The 23,592-nt window shown below is 38.0% G+C and overlaps 1 protein-coding gene across 1 annotated transcript; it reads right to left on the bottom strand.

Annotated features, from left to right (window-relative positions):
• Nucleotides 1-3,585: 3,585 nt before the first annotated feature.
• Nucleotides 3,586-4,683, bottom strand: LOC111554713 (olfactory receptor 4E1). Its single transcript, XM_023230388.1, has one exon. It carries the CDS (start codon nucleotides 4,601-4,603, stop codon nucleotides 3,656-3,658), a length of 948 nt encoding a protein of 315 aa, XP_023086156.1. The 5' UTR covers nucleotides 4,604-4,683; the 3' UTR covers nucleotides 3,586-3,655.
• Nucleotides 4,684-23,592: the final 18,909 nt, after the last annotated feature.

Here is a 23,592-nt window from a genome sequence, read left to right as displayed (position 1 = left end):
ATAAATAAGTCTTTACTTATTTATATTGAATTAAACTTTTGTTGCTTTTGAATGTAATTCTCTCACATCTAGATCTATTTTTTACTTTTTTTTTGAGACAGGAATTTTTTGTACTATTCCTGCAACTTCCTCTAAGTCTGAAATTATTGTCAAAATAAAAAGTTAAAACAAAATGAAACCATACACCCATCAGAATAGTAAAAATTAAAAAGGTAAAAAATGCCGAGTGTTTTTTTTTTCTTCTAATTACTCTGTTGCCCAGGCTGGAGTGCAGTGGCGCCATCTCAGCTTACTGCAACCTCCATCTCCAGGTTTAAGTGATGCTCCTGCCTCAGCCTCCTGCATAGCTGGGACTACAGATGCGTGCCACCATGCCTGGCTAATTTTTGTATTTTTAGTAGATATGGGGTTTTACCACGTTGGCCAGGCTGGTCTCAAAACTCCTGAGTTCAAGGCACTTGCCCCTCTCAGCTAATCATTAACAACTATCACTCATTGGGCTGAAGTATATCAGTTTATTGTGGAATGGGCAAGTCCATATGAAGAAGGATCCATGACAAATGTCTTAGGTAATGGTGATGATATTCTGTGACTGAAATCAGTAGGATTAGCTGTAAATGAAGATCCTATAGATGGTCAGAGAGCTACCATACAATATCAACTTTAATGGAGCTAATGGAATGAAATGAAATATGGTTAATAATAAAAATATTAAGTATAAATATGTTTCTTTGCTTATTCTGAAAAAAATTTATAATTGATTGGGGTCTTTGTCACTATTTTCCAGATGGTCTATCAACTTATAGAAATAATACTTGAGTATTCTGGAGAGCTGGAGAGCAGACAACATGGCCATCCACACATTACAGACATACACAATACAGAGTGAGTGACCCACTAACTCTAACTAAAGGCTAATACATGATTACCTTTTAGTAATCAAAAGGACAAAGAATCAGAAGCAGTCTATTAATTAAACCGGGAGGTGTTCATGAAAATATCTAAATATCGTTGCTTCAAGTTGACAAACAAGGGTAGAATATGGTCAGCCCCCTACAATTCTCATATAAAACTTGAGTCATAGTAAGAGTTGAAGAATGAAATGAAGTCCAGATATCACTACTATGTACATGTTAAAACTTAGAAAAATGATCTAATTATGCCTCTAGTTTCTGGACTTTCATGTGCATAGGTATTCACACTCATTATTATCTTTTATGCAGAAAAAAATTCCCACTCTCTTATTTGTTTATTTGTATTATGGCACTATTCATTACTTTACTATATAGAACATGGTTGTAACCTGAAGAATTCAATTGTTGAATACAAAGTTGCTTAGCAAATTTCTATATTAATAAATAATTATTCCTCTCTCCTGTTAAAGTAAGTAAACCACAGAGCCATGCGTCAAGATCTTTTATTTTTGTTCTTTAAGACTATCTGTTTATTTAGTGAGTAATTAAATACATTTTTATCTTGTCTCTGAGTCTGAAAAGCTTTTTTTCTGTAAAACAGAGCCTAAATATTTTATTTTTACCTCCCCAGAGAGTTGTAAAGATTAGTGTGACTAAAAATGAGTAGCGTCAGAAATTTTGCTTGCTACTATGAAAAAAATAAGCAAACATCACATCATTGTTCCATTATAGTTTTACCAGCTACAATCTTAATGACTACCTTGAAGCATTGTGTTGTTGACAGACAATATGACAGTTTTGTACATGTTCCTCTGTATGGCTGATTCCTGCACAAGCAGTTCTATTTGAGCTCATCGAAAAGATATTTAGATATTTCTCCTTATTGTCTGTCATTGCCTATAATAAAAGAGCACTTATTTTACATAAATTTTATAATTCTTAAATTCAGCTCAATTATTGCACTAATAAATTCAAATAAATATCATTTTATACCTTCCAGGGAGTTATCTTTGGGAAAGAAACTACTCTATTAATAGATTTTTCTGTTGAACGTTAACTTTTGATATCCGGAAAGCCCTACAGAATGCCTTTAAAATCATGCCTCTCTATGACTGAAATGCCTTGTATCAACTAAATATCCTCCCTAACACATTTCCTAGCAAATAAAAATTTTCCTCCTGAAAATCATGATGTAGGCCTTGTGGCTCACAGGTTTATTGACCATACACTTACTGAGCGCCTAGGAAATCCCAGCTGCATTTAAGTATGCCTCTCTCAGTGAGGGAGTGAGAATGAACTGATGATTGCCAATGTGTCATGCTCTTTTGTAAACATGAATATGAGATGCCATTATCTGGGATATCCTTTTCATATCCCAGTTCACTCACCACATTCCATTCTGCTACGCCATGTGCCACCACAGTGAGATTTAAGATGTTGGTTTATAGACCATGGTTTATCCAACTTGGTGTTTTCTACCAAGTTGTTTTCTAAGTATTTATTACTAAATACTTCATAGTCATCCAATATTACTCTAAGAACAATATTGGAAGCTATTGCTTCTTTGAGTGAATTCTCTACATAACTAAAATAATTTTATTAAAACATAAATTATTTCATGCCACATCTGTGCTTAAATCATTCTGGTGGCTTCTTATTGTACTGGAAGATTCTTTTTAGCTCTCTGACATCACTCTCTTGCCACTCTCTGCTTCTAGTCTAAGCTGTAATCACACTGATCATTTACTTCCTTGAACAAGCCAAGGTCTTTCCCAGCATAGATCTTTGCACTGGCCATTTCCCCTGCCTAGAATGTCCATCACCTCTCTTTTCTCATGGTTGGCTCCTTTTAATCTTAAATGTAACTTCCTCAGAGAGGCCATCCTTGACCACTTAATTTAAAGCAAGTCTCTTCCATACTCTCTAACAGCACCCTGCTGTTTTATAGCATTTATCACAATCTGTAGTTAAAATTTGTTTGTTCATATTTTTGTTTTCTATTTTCACTAGACCCTAAACTCCATGAAGGAAGGACTACATGTATGTCTTATTCATGGCTATAAACCTAGTATCTGGCACGTAATAAGTGCTCAGTACGTATTTGTCAAATGAATGAATAATAAGATATCCCCATTTCATTGCTGGGATGGCAGATTTTGCCTGGATACTTGAGAGTGTCAGTAACTTCACCTGTTCAAAGTCTTCTTTCTCTGTCACCAAAGTCATGTGGAAACTCACTTCATCTGCTTCACTAGTGTTTGCTAAGCTGTTTATGTAAGCATCTGGGTGAATGATGCAGGCAAGGGCTGCCCAGAAATCTAAAGGTTTGTTTAGACCTTGGTTATCCCTCCAACAGAAAAGCAGAAAGAGGCAGTATATGTTGTGATAACAGCTTGAGTTTAAGTTGATACACTTGGGTTCACATGCTGCCTTCATTGTTTTCTAGCTGAGTGAGTTTGGGCATATTATTTGCTCTCTTCAAGCTTTAATTTCTTCATGTACAAACAAGCATAATAATATCTACCTTTCAAAGTTGTGAGAATTAAGTAAATGCACAGTGCCTAGAATAATTTCCGGCACAGAGAAGATATTAATAACCATAATGATTGCTATGACTGTTGGATATTGGACCAAGGATAATTTTATAAGTCTCACAGTTTGATAAATATGGTATGTAACTTATTCTTTGCAAGGCATTTCTTTACTTTGGAGCACCACATATCCTAAGGACGTAGACATTTTCATTTTTCTTCTTTCCTCTCCTTTCTCCCCGCTAACTTGTTGAAGGCACTCTTCATTTCTTCATTCCTAAGGGTATAGATAACGGGGTTCAGCAGGGGGGTGACTGCAGTGAAAAACACAGATACCACCTTGTCCTCTGGGAGGCTGGTGGATGGGCGGGAATAGATGAAGATGCAGTGACCCAGGAACAGTGTAACTACGGTGAGATGGGCTGCACAGGTGGACAGGGCCTTCCGCCTGCCCTTGGAGATCTGCTGCCTCAGACTCACCAGGATAACTGCGTAGGACACCACCAGGACCACAAAACAGACCACGGAGATCAGTCCACTGTTGGAGACTATGAGGATCTCAATGACGTGGGTGTCAGTGCAGGCCAGCTTGATCACCTGAGGTACATCACAGAAGAAGTTGTCAATCTCATCAAGACCACAGTAGGGCAGCTTGATGGTGAGGGAGGTGAGGGCTATGGAGTGGATGGTCCCTCCTGTCCAGAGGGCCACAGCCAGTAGCATGCATACCTTCCAGTTCATCACTATCATGTACTGCAGGGGTTTACAAATGGCCACATACCGATCATAGGCCATGACGGTGAGGAGGAAGATCTCTGTGCAGGCAAAGAGGTGCAAGAAGAACATCTGGGTAACACAGGCATCAAAAGAGATGAGCTTTTCCTCTGACCAGGTGTCTCTCAGCATCTTGGGGACAGTGACAGTGGAGTGGCAGACATCAATAAAGGACAGGTTGCTGAGGAAGAAATACATGGGGGTATGAAGTCGGTGGTCATAGATAATAGTTATGACAATGAGAATGTTCCCAATCAGTGTCAGGATATAAAAAATGAGGAACATGGAAAACATAGCTATTTGTGCCTTCTGATTTACAGATAAACCTCTAAGCCGAAAATATGTCACTAAAGAAGTTTGATTGAGTAGGACAGCCTCTTCCATTCTCTTTGTTAGACAACCTGTAAAGAATTAGAAAAAAAAAATCTAATGTAACACTTAATATCTGCATCAATCATTTGGTCATTTAATTTCTTGTGTGTTTATGCCTTTTCTCTCCATCTAGAATTTATGGTAAAATATCTTGCATTTCTTTTAAAAATCTCCATTAACATCTTACGTCATGCTACACCCATAGTAGGTACTTAACATACACTTTTGGAATAATAAAATAGAAAATCTTCATTCATTAAGAGACATAAAACAATCTTGAAGAGGGAGAGAGAGAGAGGAAAAGATCAAACAAGTTATTTCTCCCTTACTGTAGTAAGATATCAATGCTTAGATTTAGGTTATGGATTTTTACAGGAGAAGAAGTTAAGATTCTCCTTAACTCAAATACATAATTTGTTGAAGGCTACACAAATCTGGCTTCTGAACATAGTTTTTTTTTTTTTTTAAATAGTCCTGTAGACTGCACTTTTCATCAATCCAAATCACTTGCTCTGCTGTTGGCTTTGCCATGGGACTCTGAGACTGTAATTTCCATGATATAACTTTCAGAGGGCAGAAGCTTTGTACCAAGCTACTGGACAATTGGCAATGTGGCTATGATGTTCTTGAACAATTATTTAGAGAAGGCAGGATAAAACCCTGGAAGCCTTGGAAAATGTGGAAGTTGACCTCTCCTCCACCGCTCAGCTGAGAGCAGACTTATTCTTAAACTGGATGTCAAGATCCAAGCCTAATAGCAATACTGTCTTGATCAGATTATTCTAGCTCTTTTCAAAGTCCCATTCTGTTGTCTGACTTACTGGCCCACAAGTAAAATGAAAATAGTTATTTTCTTTTAAATTATCCTATAACTCAAGCACCACTATTTTTTTTTTTAAATAATGAGCATATACATTATAGTCACAGGATTTTAGCCCTTAAAGGGAATTGAGAGTTGATATAATCTATTTTTTTTTCATTTTACAAATAGAGAAAATTAGGCAGAGAGAGGCAAATCAGCTGTCCAAGGTTACATGGAACTGGAGTCACAGCTGGCTCTGGAGGTCAGGTCTCCCAGCTCTTGGTTCAGGTTTTCTCTGCTCTACCACCACTCTCATCTGAATATTTGTGGTGGATGGTAGAATCAGGGAGTGAAGCAGAATATGTCTTAGTGGCCTCTCTCTTCCTCTCCTTGGTGTCCTGAGTCAGACTGTGGGGCAGGGTTAGGGGGAATGTAAGGAACCTCTCTTTTCTAGCTTTCCTCCATCATGTTGTTGCCCTGACACACACGGCCTTCCAGGGATGGCCCACCCAAGGAAGCTGTCTCTCTCGGTTGTTTGGTCCCCATGATCCTTGCTACTTCTTTCCTATCACAGGTGACTACTGGAGATATATATCATTCCTCAAGATCAAGCTCCCTGGTAGGCTAATGAGTCAACCCCACACTGCTTCTGAAAATAGGCTAGAGAAGGCTCTTTATCTCCTCCTAGCTCTCTCCTTCTCAAATATCTTCTATACCTTATCATGCTGGCCTTCTGATATAACAGCCCTTTTTGTTGTCCATGTCAGAGGAATGACTAATGGTAGTGTCAAACCAAGGAACTGGAAAAGCAGTTCTGTGGCAAAGAAGACATTTCTGGGGCCAGGGAAGTCTTTCAGTTAACACTTAAAAATTAAACTCACTGTGTCCAGTGTTTGGATTAATGTTTACAGCAGCATCTAAATGTACCTATAGATTAATTTTACTGTTTAGAAATTTTTCTTCGAGTATTCATTTGAAGCTTTTGCTCCAAGAAGTGACTTTTTAAAAGTGTTCCTGATTTACACTTGTTTTCATGGTTGCAAAATTCAAAGCGGAAGAACTGACCAAGAATGGGGCTAGGATTTTATTCAGTATGGGAAATTTCACCTGCACACACTGAAAAGGGTGTGCAGATCAAGAGCTAGGTCTGAAGTGAAGGCTTCTGTTCTCTCCTCATAGAATATGAATACACATTTTAAACTAAACCTTTTCCATCATTATCATTTTTTTTCTATTTCTGTGGAGCCACAGGAAAAAATGCTTTGAGAAATGGAGCTGTGTTCAACTGCAATAGAAAGAATATGGTGCACAAGAAGAAAACGTAGTGTTTATTGCATACATTTCAGGGAAACGGGGAAAGATGATTAAGAACAAAAATAAAATCCAACTAAAATCTCTATAAAAGTCACCTGGGTTGTTTCTGATGCTTGTAGTACCTCCAAAAGTAACAGAAGCGTCAGTCCTTCAATATCAAGGTTTCTATCTTCCAGTAGAAATAACAACTTATTTGAAGTTGGACAAGTCAGATAACCCCATTTACCTTGCTTTTTCCGTAAGAAAGATGAGAGCCCTTGAAGTTCCCTCCTTAGGTCTTGTTCACAGTTTTGGTGATGTCACAGTAGATGTATTTGGTTATATTTTCTGGTAAAAGGTAATATTTCAGGCTGTCTGTAAAAATCACACCTTTGTAGCTATATTATTATCCTATTTTTCAATATGTCAATATGTCAAAATATGTAACTCTGCAGCAAGATTTTCTAGGATTGGTTCCCAGTTAACAGAAGATGTAGTATAGAAATAATATATATATTTTTGCTTTTCCAGATTGTAGTGGTAAGTAGAGGAGATTAAAAGCCACTAACATTAAAAGCCTGGGCAACATGGTGAAACCCTGTCTTTACAAAAATACAAAAAAATTAGCTGGGCATGTTGGCTTACACCTGTGGTTCCAGCTGCTCAGGTGGCTGAAGCAGGAGATTTTCTTGAACCTAGGAGGTCAAGTCTGCAGTGAGCCATGATTTTGCCATTGCACTCCATCCTGAGCAACAGAGTGACCCTGTCCAAAAAAAAAAAAAAAAAAAAAAAAAAAGAAACCACAATCGGCCACTTTTGCAGGCCCTGCAGGTTTATTAGGACACTTCTAACACAAAACTTGACCTGATTATTCAGAAAACCAGTGTGGCAGAAGCATCCTATTTCTTTTGCAGCACGCTGTTTAGGTGCAAGCTTTGTATTGTTAGTTGCAGGTGGATTATTCTACCTTCAAGTACTGAAGGGGAATCTGTGGAGAAAGAAGCACTGGCAGCTGTAGTGTTGGTGTTGTTCTACTTGCATTATATAGGCTTTATGTCCTTGGGAACTTCTAAGCAATGACATCAGCTTGCCCTACTCACTAGTTAGGAAAAGTTAATTCTGTGGGGAATGAAGTTATAGACTTTGCAATAATCATCAAGAGAATTTAATGAGAAAACAGTACTTAAATATCTAAATCTTTAGGATGTATTTATATATGGTTAAATTAACTACTATTTAGTGATTGCCTACTATGTGCTAAGTATTAGGTAATAGGTTTTCATGTTTTCTTATTTAACTCATATAATAATACAGAGATGAGAGAAGGGTAATGAAGTTAAGAGTTTAGTCAGCTGTCTGACAGAGAGATTAAGTGCTTTGACTCTAAAGCAGATTGGGTGCAAATTCCAATGTCCTAGAGGTGTTAATTGGAGCAAGTTATTTAGCTTCTCTGGTCCTTAGATTTTCCATCCATAAAGCATGAGTAATAATAGTAAAACTTTTTAGAACTCTTGAAATCTTAGTAAAGCATGTAGCTGTTAGCATGTTACCTATATTAATATAATTATGTTAAATGTAATTTAAACAAACCAACCAAACAAACAAACAAAAAAACAGCCTACCATCACTACCAATCAACATTTTTGGCTTCAATTTTTCATTATTTTGGATAACAGTGAAAATTTAGAACCTCTTGTTCCAATTCTCTTTTTGCTTTCTCTCTTTAGATATATGAGCTTGGTTGTTTAAATTGGTGAAAAAAGACTCCAAAGGAGATGTATGAAGATTATACTTTTAGTTTGAATTTCAAGATTGAATAGTTTCATGGGATGGTTAGGATATCTTAAGTAAAGGGTATGGAGCATAAAATAAACCTTATAGCCAACTCTCCATGTGACAGTGTATAGAAGAGAAGATGGTCACAAGAGTGAACATATCAGAAGTTACAGAAAATGCTTTCTCCTAAGGCCTTATGGCTTGGGCTTCTTTTCCCAAGTTTTCTTGTTTGATTCATTATCACTGATCAGAGCCCAGACTTGGCTGTAATGAAGAACCTGTACCTTCCAGAACTTTACAGATATTGCTACTTGGTCACTGTGGGACTTGTATTGTCACTGTAATAGCCTTGGAAATCAGGGAACACATTAAGAAAAGGGATATGCTGGCCATACTAATTATCTGTTAAAAACAAATAAAATATGGCCTAAGAAGGACTCTGTACTTCTATGTTTCAGTCCTTGTGGGTGACCTGTAACCTAGCTTAATAGGCAGATAAGATTGAAAACCTAACTTAGTAGTATGCACCTGTAACAATAGCTGAGTTTTGGCCAATCCCAGTGGCCATACTTCAATCACTCATAGACTGCTAAGTGTTCGAACTGTGTTCAAATAAGGCAAATGTCAACCTGGTGCACCAATCCAGCTGTTTCTATACCTCACTTCTGATTTCTGTACTTCATTTCTCCTCTTATTTTGTCTATAAATCTTCTTCCACCATGTGGCTGTGCTAGAGTCTCTCTGAATCTGCTGTGATTCTGGGGGCTGCCTGATTCATGAATGATTCTTTGTTCAAGTAAACTTCTTTAAATTTAATTTGGCTGAAGCTTTTCTTTTAACAAATGGTGTCAGAAGTGGGATCTGAAGTAGACCTTCTAACAACCTCCAAAATCGCTGAGTGATTAAGCAAGGTACCTGATGAATGCACTTGTGTCCTTTGACATCTCAGAGTGCCTGGGGATTGTGGCAAGTTCTCTCTCAGATTTCAGAGCTCCACACATTTATGTTTTGAGCTCTCCAAGTTTCTTTGAGCAAATTCCTGAACCAAACTGGATTTGAAAGTCATGACAGAAACTGGACTGGGTTCAGGATCAAATTTGATCCAGTAATTAACTAGCTTGGATCCAGTTAGAGGCCTCTTACATCTGGCTGGGTCAGAAAGAAACTGGTAGTAAGTGGTAATATTGCAGGGGTTATAAAATTTTGCTTTTAAAAATTCATGGAGATTTTTGTGTTCTACCCCTTTGCTTCATTTTTCTTGCACACTTAGGTAGGAAAGATCATTGGCTAAGTTAATCAATGGAACCTAGAGCCACACCAATATTTTAGGTAAAAATAGTATCCTCAATTTCTGAAAAACTGAATTCATTCCAGCTTATACATTATACATACATTATACATACATACACATTCCTTATACATTAGGCCTGGGAAGCAGCAGAGTCTTACAGAAATGATGAAATCTTACTAAAGATAACTCACAGTGGAACGTTCTGAATAAACAACAACATAGAAGTGCATTTAAAAATGAGGGCTCCCCAAAATTAAATTTGCTAACTGTTTAGTTACTATCCTGATCCAAAGGAAACAGACTGCAGCACCAATGGGCTGACTTTGGGTAAGTGGTGGGGTACATTTTACCTGAGTAAAGGATGGGATTGCACTGGAGGCCCTCACCTCAGTAAAGTCCCTCTTGCTTAAAAATGGATTAAAGCTGACAGGGCTCAACCAGGGGCAAATGTGAACCTTGCCAGTTCAATATTGCATGCTAAGCAGAGTGGCTAATGTCTATGTTTTGTCACATGTATTTTACTCTGTCCAGAATGCCAAATGTTAATATAGTTACCCCATGCAACCCCTTGTGTGGCTTCCTGCAACATTGAGAAATTTTTGCCTGTGGTTTCATGATTTTTTTTTGTGTATGTCCTTGGCCCCCTGGGACAATAGTCTGGCTCAGGGAAGGGGAACCCAGGAACCTAACATGCTGGCAAAAGGGTAAGAATTTCTTACCAGTCAGACTTCCGGCCTCTCTTTCCCTGTGCCTTTCTTTCCTTGTGCAAACTAGGAAGGTTCTGGCCTCTCTTTCCCTGTGCAACCTGGTTGAATGAATGGTAAAAATCACTGCTTATCTCCTGTAATGTTTTGATTAATGGAAAAAAGGATTTATGAAGCTAGTCTTAAGCTGCAGCAAATCTTGTATGCTTTATGTGTCTTCCTGTATCATTCTGTCATAAAGAGGGATACCTCAGGATTGAACATGGGCTTTAAATCCCATAATCCCACTGCTCAAGATGGCCCAGCAAGCTGTTCAGTAACATACTTTGCTGCAGGATCCTGAAACAAACAGAAAAACTGGATAAGGTCTCCATCTTGTTTTATGTCCTCATGAGCTTGACCTTGTAACCATGTGGTGGTACTTTCTCTTGGTCTCTCCCTTCCAGGGAACAGGAATTTTAGGGTTCATGTCATACTTAGCTCTAAAAATTAGAGCTAAAATTGTAAGCTCAAAATTAACTACTATAGTTTCCTTCTGGGAAGGGCAATGGAGACTTCCCAGTGCTGTAGCTCAATAGCTAAGATTTTGTTCTTTCATAGTGGTGGCTTGGATTCAATCCTGGCTTAGGAAATGAGTACTTTCTGGTTGATGTCTATGTGACCTTTACCATCTGTTAATTCTCTTCATCTCCATGAACAACTTCTGACTTCCCTTCTTGAATTTTCCTTTCTTTGGGCTACCTTTGATGATTCTAGATTTTGTAAAAACTGCATGTTTTCTTAGCCCCGTTTCTTGAAGGGCTCTGCCCTAAGGCCAGACTTAAGTAACTGGCAAATAAAACATCTAACAACTAATGGATTTTCTTCTGTCTGTCTGTGTAGTTATGTATGTGTTGTGTGTGTGATGTTTATATAAAAGAGCTCTTATTAATTGGCTTAAAAATAAGCTCTTAAATCAAATATTTTGAAAGAAAGATAAAAACCCTAATGTCTTTTAGTTCATGTAACTTTAGTAATCTTTGGGAAATAAAAACAGCTTTAAAGATTATTGGTAAAATAAAGACATTTTGTCTAAATTAGGCAGGTCAGATATTAGGTTTATTAAATGCTTTAAGGTCATGAACTGTTTTGACTTTTGAAAATTGTTCAATTTACCTACCTTGGAGACATTAGATTCTAGATAAGGCCTGGGGACATGTGGAATTAGCAATGCCCCCTAGCCATGCAAAGAAGGTTATAAAGAAAAGAGATTTTTTTTTTTTTAGGACAGAGTCTTGCTCTGCTGCCCAGGCTGGAGTGCAAAGGCACTATCTCGGCTCACTGCAACCTCCACCTTCTGAGTTCAAGCAATTCTCCTACCTCAGCCTCATGAGTAGCTGGGATTACAGGCTCCTGCCACCATGCCCAGTTAATTTTTGTACTTTCAGTAGAGACAGGGTTTCACCATGTTGGCGACGCTGGTCTCGAACTCCTGACCTCAGGTGATCTGCCCACTTTGGCCTCCTAAAGTGCTGGGATTACAGGTGTGAGCCACTGTGCCTGGCTAGAAAAGAGATTTTTATATAAGAAAGAATGTTGTATGGTAAATTCTTGTCCTAAAGTAAAATAACTGGTTGTTTAAAAACAGAGATGTTTAGGACAAGTCAGAAAGTCCAAGCACGCCGTAGATGGTCTGTGTAAGTCGTGAAAGGATTTGTGAAAGGGAATCTGTGCACCAGAAGCAAAAGTTGCTGAATTACCATTATAAGATGCGATTGAGATTACTGAAAAAAAATAGTTTTATGTGCAATGTATGTGAGGATAGTAAAATGTGTTTTGGCAAAAGATTATAAGAAGGCATGGGAATGTAAATTTTTGCCTGGTTTAGAGGGTTAAAGGATTGTTTTAAATTAAGTTAGAATAAGCTAAAAGCTTGAACAAGCTGTAGAAGGGTTGTAAACATTAATCTTGTAAAAGAAATTCTGTGTGTGAACATATTGACTAAATTTAAAGGGGTATTATTTGCTTTTCTGTAAGTTGAACATCAAAATAAAAGCACAAACAGAGTTTTCTTAAAGCACTGATCTGCTCTTTAACAAAAATTTGTAAAGAGTTATAAAAGGTTTATCAGAATCCCGCCTTCTGGTCAAACTGATGAAGATTGGATATATTTGTCCATAAGGTTTTATTAAGAATTGGGTTAACTTTAATAATATACTCATGCAAGGTTAACATTTGGCTTTCTCTCTTGAACAAGATTTTCATGTAATATTAAAGGATAATGAAATATTTTTCTTTTTCTCTTTTGAGTAAACTACTGAAAAAAGAAGGGAAAGACAAGAGACACATTGATTGGAAAGCTAAATCTTTCCTCTATCAATGAGTAAAGGTTTTTGTCTTTTGAAAAGTTTTGAGTCATGATTTTGGCTAAATGAATAACTTATGGTAATCTGGAATACCATTTCTAATATCAAGTGTTTTAAACCTTTAACATATTTAATAGGCTTCTCGAAATCAGATTTCAGCTTCAAAATTGTCTTTTCTGACCTGTGAGATGCTACAGAGGGCTCCTGAAGCATTTAAGAGAGGTATAAACAGGATTATTGACATTTAGTTACATGGGATTGCCAAGATAAAAATAACATTTAATCTTCTTCAGGTTATATTTTAGTGAATAATAATAATCTATATTCCAAAATTTTATGGATTTCCAAAATTCTGATATGTCTGAGTATATGCTATCAATCATTATTGTGGTTATTGTTATTATAGACCACAGAAATAACCACATTTCCTTGTCAGTTCTGTCTTTATGACTATTTAAAGTCATTTCCACAGGTAATTACATAATGCTGATGCAATTTCTAAAAATTTCACAAGCACACAAAATCCTAAAATATGATGTCTTTCAGGAGATTCATGAAAGGATGGAAAGGACCCTGAAAAGCACTCTTGACTACAGGTTTCTAATAACTTTAAAATCACAGTAAAATTCCCCAATTCCCCCAGAATTGGACTGGCTAAGAATTCCTGAAACTTTAATAAAAAGAGTGACTGGTTTATAAAACTGCTTACCCCAGTAGAACAAAAATTAATTAAATACTGAGAAAATACTTTGCCACATTTTCAAGCTAACTCAGCCAACACTAAAATTGTTGAGACGTACAATTTGAATGAACTCCATGGTCTAAGTGACATTACCTATGACAACCCCTCAGTTATCAGTGTTACACATCTAAGTCAAAGAAACAACTGGTATTCAAGAGTACGTAAGTCTAGGGTTAAGCATGGACTCATGGAGAACCGGAAAGGCTGCCTTGTCATTCCTGAGTCCTTCAACCTTTTGTTATTAAAGGTTCTGCATTTCATGACTCATCATGGAAAAGATAAAATGATCCAAATTACATCCATACTGGTGTGGTGACTTATAAATTTCTAAAATAGTTTGTAACCAGTATTTGGTTTGTTAATTCCATATTCCTGGGAAAACAACCAAAGCTTCAGGTACATTTGGCTACCTGATGGGCCATTTAAATATTTATAAAGGGATTTCATTCAATTGCCATTTTTAATGTATGTTTTCTCTTTGTATAAAAGCTTTCCCATGCAAGAGGGCTGATGTTATAACAGTAGATTATTACACTACAGTGTATTTTCACCTGGTAAAGAAAGGTTTTTATGATTCCCTGAGGACAATCAGCCCCTATACAATCTAGAACCCAAAGACTGGATCTTTTGAGAATATCAGAGAAAGACTGTCCTTGACATCCACACTATAGCAAAACTTTGGAACCTTGAACTTTGGGTTCATAATCTCACAACTGAGAAGGGCCCCTCCACACTCTTGGAATTGTACATCTGTTGGAACCCCTAAAGTAAAGCTAACCAGGGAAATTTCTCCCCAGAAAAAGATGCCATCCTTGATGTAAACAGCTTTTCCCAAGATCACAGATCAAGACTTCTACTATTATGAGACTCTTATCTTTGAATACTGTTTCCTTGTTTATGCCTCTGTGAACAACAGAAATGAAAAGGGGGTCTGTTATGTGCACTTATATGGTATACTTTTATTCATAAATGATTTTGCAGTCAGCCTTACACATGAACAACCTTATACCTTTATAGATAAAAAAAATGAAAGCCCATTGTAGGTGAGAAACTTTAATGGTACATATGTTGCCACATAATCAGTCAGAAACAGAACATTGATTCACTCCTCTTAACCCATATCATGGGCTAAAGAGAATGTTGCTAGGAGGTCTTCACTCTTCTAAAAGGCATCATTTATTAGGTCGTTTTTCTGTGGTTTGAAGTGAAAGAGGCAATGATTAGAAATTTAGCCCTCATGATAGGCACTATAGCAGATTCTACTGCAAAGACTATGCTTACACAACAGACTTTAAAGTCTCTTGTGCAAGTTATGCCAAATAGTAGAATTGGCTAAACAGAGAAGAATTTGTGCAGCTGCTGGCACTTGTGGCCTAGGAAGAAATACATTGGGTATTATAGAGATTCAGTTGTCAGGGATTAACAAAAAGATCACTTAATTAAGCAAGTGGACTCTTTATCTAGCTCATTCTTTGATCTATTTGATTTTAGGTGATTTGGTTTATGGGGAACCTGGGTAAGGAGCATACTCCAAACTCTTGATATTATCCTCCCAATAGTTATCACAGTAGTCTCTCTGGTGCACTATATTCTCTTGAAGATTTTAAATGTTTGCATGTAGCCATCTCTAGAATGTCAGATGGTCTCTCTTCAATTGGAATGACAAAAGCTGAAATAAATGTGTGACCATGAGGACATCATAAACTATGAATGACATGCTGATACCAGAAACCCAAAATCATGGTAACTGAGAGTGGCACTAAGGCCTTAAGTTTGGTCACACTCTCACCTAAGTGACAACCTGGCCAAAAAGGGGGAATTTTTTAGAACAAAATTATGGGAGGCTATTGCATTGGACTAAGCTCATGCACTAGACCCCAACAGACCAAACCAAACCAAAATGGAGCTACTTATGCTAAATTTGACATAATCAAACTAAGCCTTTAAGTAAACACATAAATTCTAGAACAGACCACGTTTTGTTTTTCTCCTGCAAACAGGACATTTCAGCATAAGAAGGTACCCACTACTCGTTCTCTCCTTGGAAAACTCACCCTTCTACTGTTTCCCAGTGGGTTTGAAGACTAAATAAATACCTTTATGATGGTGATAGTGACATCAATGAGTAAAGTTTTGGTCAATCTCTCAAAATTGAGAAAATGACCAAAAGTGGGGAATTGTTCAAGTAAGCTAAATATGGCCTGAGAAATACTCCATACTTCTGTATTTGAGTTTTTGTGGATGAACTGTAACCTAACTTAATTGAAAACCTTACTTAGGAATATGCATCTTTAACAATAACTGAGTCTTGGCCAATCCCAGTGGTCATACTTCAACCACTCAAAGACTGCGAGGTGTTCAAACTGTGCTCAAATAAGGCAAATGCCAACCTGTAACCAATCTAGCTGTTTCTATACCTCACTCCTGATTTATGTACTTCATTTTCTTTTTTTTGTCTATGAATCTTCTTCCACCACATGGCTGTGTGGAGTCTGTCTTAATCTGCTGTGATTCTGGGGGCTGCCCAATCTGTGAATCGTTCATTGCTCAATGAAACTCCTTTAAATTTAATTTGGCTGAAGTTTTTCTTTTAACACCTCTGTAGTTTTGGAATTGAAATACTTTATCATAAGCATGATATATCAAGGGCAACACAGAAAATGATGTTCAGTTGATGGTAAGGCAATCACTTTCACCACTTTGTTAGTAAAATGCAAGGTTGAGAATTAATCTTTGACTTTCTTTCTTTCTTTTGTTTTTAGATGGAGCCTTGCTCTGTCGCCCAGGCTGGAGTGCAGTGGTGCAATCTCGGCTCACTGTAAGCTCCGTCTCTCGGGTTCACGCCATTCTCCTGCCTCAGCCTCCCGAGTAGCTGGGACTATAGAAGCCCGCCACTGCGCCCAGCTAATTTTTTTTTTTTTTTTTTAGTAGAGACGGGGTTTCACCGTGTTAGCCAGGATGGTCTCGATCTCCTGACCTCATGATCCACTCGCCTCGGCCTCCCAAAGTCCTGGGATTACAGACTAATATTTGACTTTCTTATATCACAGTTCTGTGCTTTCCCCCAACCCCTTGGTGGCCTTTCTTCCTGACCCATGACTTTTTTCTGATTATACACAGATGGCCTCTGAGCTGTCCCACTAAGGCTCTTCCTCCCTGAAAGTAAGTTGTCTTATTCCAAAATGTATTCCACAGAATAAATGAAAACAGTGATTTACACTTGCATAGCACTTTAGAGTTTACAAAGCTCCTTCTCACTCATTATTTTATTTGCTTTTTGTAACACTCCTGTGAGGTAGGGAGCACTATGGAAAAATTGTATTGGTGTTAAGTGATTTTTACAGAGTTTACATGCCAGGTTAGCACCTGAACCAGGGCTTAAATTCAGTCTTCTGGTGCCAAATCCAGTGTTTACTCCATTACTTCACTTGGATACTGCATATCATAAAGGAGTAATAGCTTCAAGGTATGAATGGTTGGTTAACCTCACCATCTACGGAAGATGCACACTTAAAAGGGTTGCTTATTAAATCATATATAAATTTTTCATTGGTGTAGGAGAGAGAGCAGTTTTTTAATTATTAACTGACATTTTCCTTCTTCCCATTCTATTCTTTCCATTCCAAAAGATCAGTGATATGGTCTTCACTACTGAAAGGTCACAGACTCACTACTAAAAGTAATCAATCAGCAGCCAATAACCTAGGATGTGTGCAATATCATACTTACTGTAGTATGAGATAAAAAGGCTCATAAGAGTAATGATCCTTTCCTATGAGGAATTTATAATACAGTGAATTAAGATGATGTTTATTTTAGGAGTTTCAGAAAACCCCTTGAAAAACACTTTGGGGTGATACCAGTAAATGCAATATGAATTAAATGTGTTGTGACCTTCCATCTGAGCCCTCCCACCCACCACAGAAGAGGACAGGAAATCAACAGAGCTCTCATGCTCCTGGTGGGACCATCATTCTGTTTTTCACAATAAACTGCTGAAACCAGACCCTAAGAGGAAGCTACAATTAGATCTCATCACCTACCCACCCGCTTTCAGAAGAGACCAACCAGGCTGATTCCTTCAAGCTATGTATGCCTGTTTATTCCAGTGTTCACAACATCTTTGAACCTTCAGTTCACCTTTAAGGACTCTTATCTCCATAAAACTTGGTACTTTCTATAGTCTAACTTTTATCCTTTTCTGACCCTGCATGCACTCTTCATTCTGTACTCTGGCTAGCATTTTGCAAGCAGAATCCCTTATGACCTCCACCTTTTTTTCCCCCTCACATTACCTTTACATTACTACAGTCCTGTTAAGCAGTACAGGGTTTTTCTGCTATGTTGGGTCTCAAGTTTTGGTAAGTGCCTTTTTTTTTTTTTTTCCAGAACCATGTTGATTCAGATAATTTTTCTTTATTCCTTTGTAGAAATTTCTATGCTTTGAAGAACCTTTTAACAGACTATTCCAACTGCAACCCTTTCTTGTTTTATCTTCAATGATCCTCTCAGCCACTCACCTTCCCCCCTCAAAGATTTTGCCAATTATAATCATCTGCACAGATGACCATTCAATACTCTGGCCTCAGTTATTTAGCCTCTTCTTCAGTAATTTCACCCTCCAACCCTAACTCAGCCATTCCCATGAACATGCTCCTGAATTTTCATTATCAATAACAGCAACCCATCCATGCTCTGTTTCAAGTATTCTACTTTCTGATCACCAACTTTTAACCTTTCCTGTTCATTCCTTCTAGTACTCCCAATTATACATTTTTTTCAAACCTGTCAGAAACATCAATCCATTGATCCTATCATCCTCTCACTATCCTTTATTCCTCTCAGATTCTTACTCCTTCCTTATCCAACTTAACTTCCAAGGTGTAGGTTCATAATAATTCCTTTGCATACACCTTCTACTCATATGCTCATCTGCCCCATCCACTGGAGGTTTTTCCAGGAAAACTCTAATCTTGGTTATGTTCAATGCAATGCCCATTTTGGGTGTATGCCTGAGCTGATGAAGGAAAACACACAACAAGATAGAAGGTCTTACAATTGTGACCACAACCTCAAATAGGCAGTTCTACATTTTCTGTAGTAAATTTATATTTTTACTCTCCATGGTAATTGTTTTATACTGAGTTTACTCAAATCTCTAGTAAATCCTTCTAACTTTTAGATTCAGTGAAAGAACTGCTTATTATTTTAATTAAAAAAAAGTAATCAGAAGAGAACTTTTACCCCATCCCACTGCTAAATACATCCACCAACCTGCATCTGAAACTGCAAACTCTGCCTAATCTTATAACGGGCATTCTGCTCTATCTAAGGTCAACCCCTCCATTTGTACCCAGGATCCCATCCTTTCTTGCCTCTCAAGGACTTTGCTCAAGCAACTCTGTCTCTAGCATCATCACATTTTGGTCACTGTTGAAGTATTCCCGTCATCACACAAATATGCTGTAATAATTTCAATATTAAAAAACCATTTCTTGACCTCACATTTTTCTTCAACGGCCACCTATTTTCTCTGCTCTTCTTTGTAGCCACATTCCTTGACAGAATTACCTATACCAATAGTTTCCACTTCATCTGCTACCATTTGTTTATTTATCCTACTCTGATCTGACTTTGTGTCTCAATGACTCCACTAGAATAGTTCTTACCTAGATCACTGGTGACATCCATACTTCCAAATTCAATGGGCAGTTCTTGGTCCTTGTCTCATTTGACCCTTCAGCATCATTTAACATGGTCAGCTACTTTTTTTGTTTTAATTTTTTTTTTTTTGGTTGGGCGCGGTAGCTCATGCCTATAATTCCAGCACTTTGGGAGGCAGAGGCAGGTGGATCACCTGAGGTCAAGAGTTTGAGAACAGCCTGGTCAACATGGCGAAACCCCGTCTCTACTAAAAATACAAAAATTAGCTGGGCGTAGTGGTGCATGCCTGTGGTCCCAGCTACTTGGGAAGCTGAGGCAGGAGTATTGCTTGAACCCGGGAGGCAGAGGTTGCAGTGAGCTGAGGTAGCACCATTGCACTCCAGCTGGGGCAACAGAGCGAGACTCCATCTCAAAAAAAACCAAATTTGTTTTTTTAGAGTCAGGGTCTTGCTCTATTGCCTACGTTGGAGTGATGTGCTGACTCAGCCTCCCTAGAAGATAGGACTACAGTTGTGCATGACCACACCCAGCTGATTAATTTTTTTTTTTTTTGGTAGAGATAAGGGTCGCACTAGGGGCTACTGGAGATAGCCACCCTGCCTGGCTCTTTCTCTTTTTTGAAAGAGGACACTTCACTCTCCTATTCCCCCTGCCCCAATTTCCCGTTGCTCCCTTAAACTCTCCTTTATAGTACCCTCTTTCTCTTATGACCTCTAAATGAAATGCCTCAAGAATCAGTCCTCAGATTTTTCTTTTCTCTGCTTATGCCTTCTAAGTGAACTCATCCAAGCTAATTATTTTAATGCCATCTTTGTGCTGATAACCGGAATTTTTATCTATAGCCTTAACCTCTCTGAGCTGTAGTTTTGTATATTCTTCTGTGGCCTACTTAACATCTCTACTTGGATTTCTAATGAGCATCCAAAATTTAAAAGAAATCTAAAACAAAACTCTTAATTGCATGGTATCCCAAAGCGATACCTCCATTTTCCTCCCCATTTTTGTAACAGCATTACCGTTCATCCAACTACTAAACAAGACATTCTGAATTCATCCTTGTCTTCTCTCTCGTATCCCACATTCAGGTATTCATCAGCAAATACAAATGGCTCTGCACTTTAAATATATTCTGAACCTCACCACTTCTCAGACAAAATCAAAGGCACCATTATCTCTTTTTTTTTTTTGAGACAGAGTCTCGCTCTGTCACCCAGGCTGGAGTGCTGTGGCCGGATCTCAGCTCACTGCAAGCTCCGCCCCCCGGGTTCTCGCCATTCTCCTGCCTCAGCCTCCCGGGTAGCTGGGACTACAGGCGCCGCCACCTCGCCCGGCTAGTTTTCTGTAGTTTTTAGTAGAGACGGGGTTTCACCGTGTTAGCCAGGATGGTCTCGATCTCCTGACCTTGTGATCCGCCCCTCTCGGCCTCCCAAAGTGCTGGGATTACAGGCTTGAGCCACCGTGCCCGGCCATTATCTCTTTTTACTACTGCAACAGCTTCTTATCTATTTCTCTATTTCAACTCTTGCCTTCCTCTCATAGCCTGCTCTCCATTCAGCAATCTGACTCATTCTTCAGAATGAATCACATACCTGTTTGTGCTCAAAAGTAATCACTTCCCTCTATCCTTTCTTGTTCACTAAACTCTAACCACACTGACTTCCTTGTGTTTCTTGAGCACACTAAACATCCTCTTATTGCATGGCCTTTGGACTAGCTATTCCCTTTGTCTGGAATATTTTTCCACCTTATAGTACCTGGTTCTCTGCTTCATACTGATGGAATATCACCTCTTGAGAGAGGACTTCTTTGAGAGAGGTTGCCAAAAAGAACACTCCAAATCTAATTTTGCTGTCAATGACCTCCAGCCAATCACCATTAGAAGCAAACCTGTAGTCAAAATAAGTTGGGTTTGTTGGCTCCTTGTAATGAGGGAGACCATGGAAGTTTCAGTAAGTAAGAGGATTTTAGAAAGAATATATAGGATTTGGGTTTTTGTTAGGTGATAATGGGAAGGGTTCAAGGAAGCAGGCTTTTCTTTCAAATGACTGTTGTTAGGAAGTAAGAGTAATTCTGTAGTTGGATATCTTGATAATTCTTCTCTAGAAGACAGTAAGAATGGAGAAAATGAAAAATTTTAATGGGTTAAAAAAGCAACAATCACTCCTATAACCAGAATGGGGGAATATTTGGTAATTTTTATGATTTGGACATGGTCTTCTTTTTGTCTGTGTAAGACGTGAATACGGAATAGTCTTGTTTTTGAATATGGAATAGTCTTGCTCCATTATGGTACTGAGTAGTCTTGTCAGATATTGGTGTTCTGAGAAGCTGTTTAATAGGATATCATCATGTCCTAACTATAAGTACTGGACTAGCTCCTAGCCACACCAAGGCCTATGTGATAGTGCCAGGCCATTTTCTAGTTATCAGGGGTAGCTTTTCTCTTTCATAGTCCTTCCTTTTGGCTGAAAGCAGACTGGGTCAGGCCACAGGGATAAATCTATAATATTTATAGGGTGTTTTCATCGTTGTCAAAATTACGTTGGTTAGGAGGTTGTCTAGAGAATGTTGTCTGTACTTGGACTACGATTGGTCTCTCCTGCTCTTTTTGTTGCAGAACAAATTGTTGAATCCTTTGACATGACAATAAATTTAAGGTAGCATTTAATAATATGGAAAGTGTACATTAGCTATATTAACTACAGTGTAGGCAATTACCAGTAACAATTGTTATTAGCTCTTTCTTTTTTTTAAAATTACATTTTAAGTTCTGGGATACATGTGCAGAATGTGCAGGTTTGTTACATAGGTATACACGTGCCATGGTGATTTGCTGCACCCATCAATCCGTCATCTACATTAGGTGTTTCTCCTAATGCTATCCCTCTCCTAACCCCCCACCCCCTGACAGGCCCCAGTGTGTGATGTTCCCCTTCCTGTGTCCATGTGTCTCATTTTTCAACTCCCACTTATGAGTGAGAACATGCAGTGTTTGATTTCTGTTCCCGTGTTAGTCTGCTGAGAATGATGGTTTCCAGCTTCATCCATGTCCCTGCAAAGCACATGAACTCATTCTTTTTTATGGCTGCATAGTATTCCATAGTGTATATGTACCATATTTTCCTTATCCAGTTTATTACTGATGAGCATTTGGCTTGGTTCTAAGTCTTTGCTATTGTGAACAGTGCTGCAATAAACATATGTGTACATGTGTCTTTTTAGTAGAATGATGTATAATCCTTTGCATATATACCCAGTAATGGGATTTCTGGGTCAAATGATATTTCTAGTTCTAGATCCTCGAGGAATTGCCACACCATCTTCCACAATGGTTGAACTAATTTACACTCCCACCAACAGTATAAAAGTGTTTCTGTTTCTTCACATCATCTCCAGCATCTGTTGTTTCCTAACTTTTTAATGGTTGCCATTCTAACTGGTGTGAAATGGTATCTCATTGTGGTTTTGATTTGCATTTCTCTAATGACCAGTGATGATGAGGTTTTTTTCATATGTTTCTTGGCTGCATAAATGTCTTCTTTTGAGAAGTATCTGTTCATATCCTTTGCCCACTTTTTGATGGGGTTGTTCATTGTTTTTTTCCCTGTAAATTTGTTGAAGTTCTTTGTAGATTTATTAGCCTTTTGTCAGATGGATAGATTGCAAAAATTTTCTCCCATTCTGTAGGTTCCCTGTTCACTCTGATGATAGTTTCTTTAGCTGTGCAGAAGCTCTTTAATTAGATCCCATTTGTCAATTTTGGCTTTTGTTGCCATTGCTTTTGGTGTTTTAGTCATGAAGTCTTTGCCCATGCCTATGTCCTGAATGATATTGCCTAGGTTTTCTTCTAGGGTTTTATGGTTTTAGGTCTTACATTTAAGTCTTTAATCCATCTTGAGTTAATTTTTGTATAGGGTGTAAGGAAGGAGTCCAATTTCACTTTTTTGCACATGGCTAGCCAGTTTTCCCAGCACCATTTATTAAATAGGGAATCCTTTCCCCATTGCTTGCTTTTGTCAGGTTTGTCAAAGATCAGACAGTTGTAGATGCATGGTGTTATTTCTGAAACCTCTGTTCTGTTCCATTAGTCTATATATCTGTTTTGGTGCCAGTACCATGCTGTTTTGGTTACTGTAGCCTTGTAGTAGAGTTTGAAGTCAGGTAGCATGATGTCTCCAGCTTTATTCTTTTCACTTAGGATTGTCTTGGCTATAGGGGTTCTTTTTTTGGTTCCATATGAAATTTAAAGTAGTTTCTTCTAATTCTGTGAAGAAAACCAATGGTAGCTTGATGGGGATAGCATTCAATCTATAAATTACTTTGGGCAGTATGACCATTTTCAGGATATTGATTCTTCCTACCCATGAGCATGAAATGTTTTTCC

The sequence above is a fragment of the Piliocolobus tephrosceles genome, chromosome 6, assembly GCF_002776525.5.
Source record: "Piliocolobus tephrosceles isolate RC106 chromosome 6, ASM277652v3, whole genome shotgun sequence".
NCBI classification, from domain to species: Eukaryota; Metazoa; Chordata; class Mammalia; order Primates; family Cercopithecidae; genus Piliocolobus; species Piliocolobus tephrosceles.
Note: the sequence above shows the minus strand (reverse complement) of the source record. Positions and strands in the feature narration are given on the sequence as shown.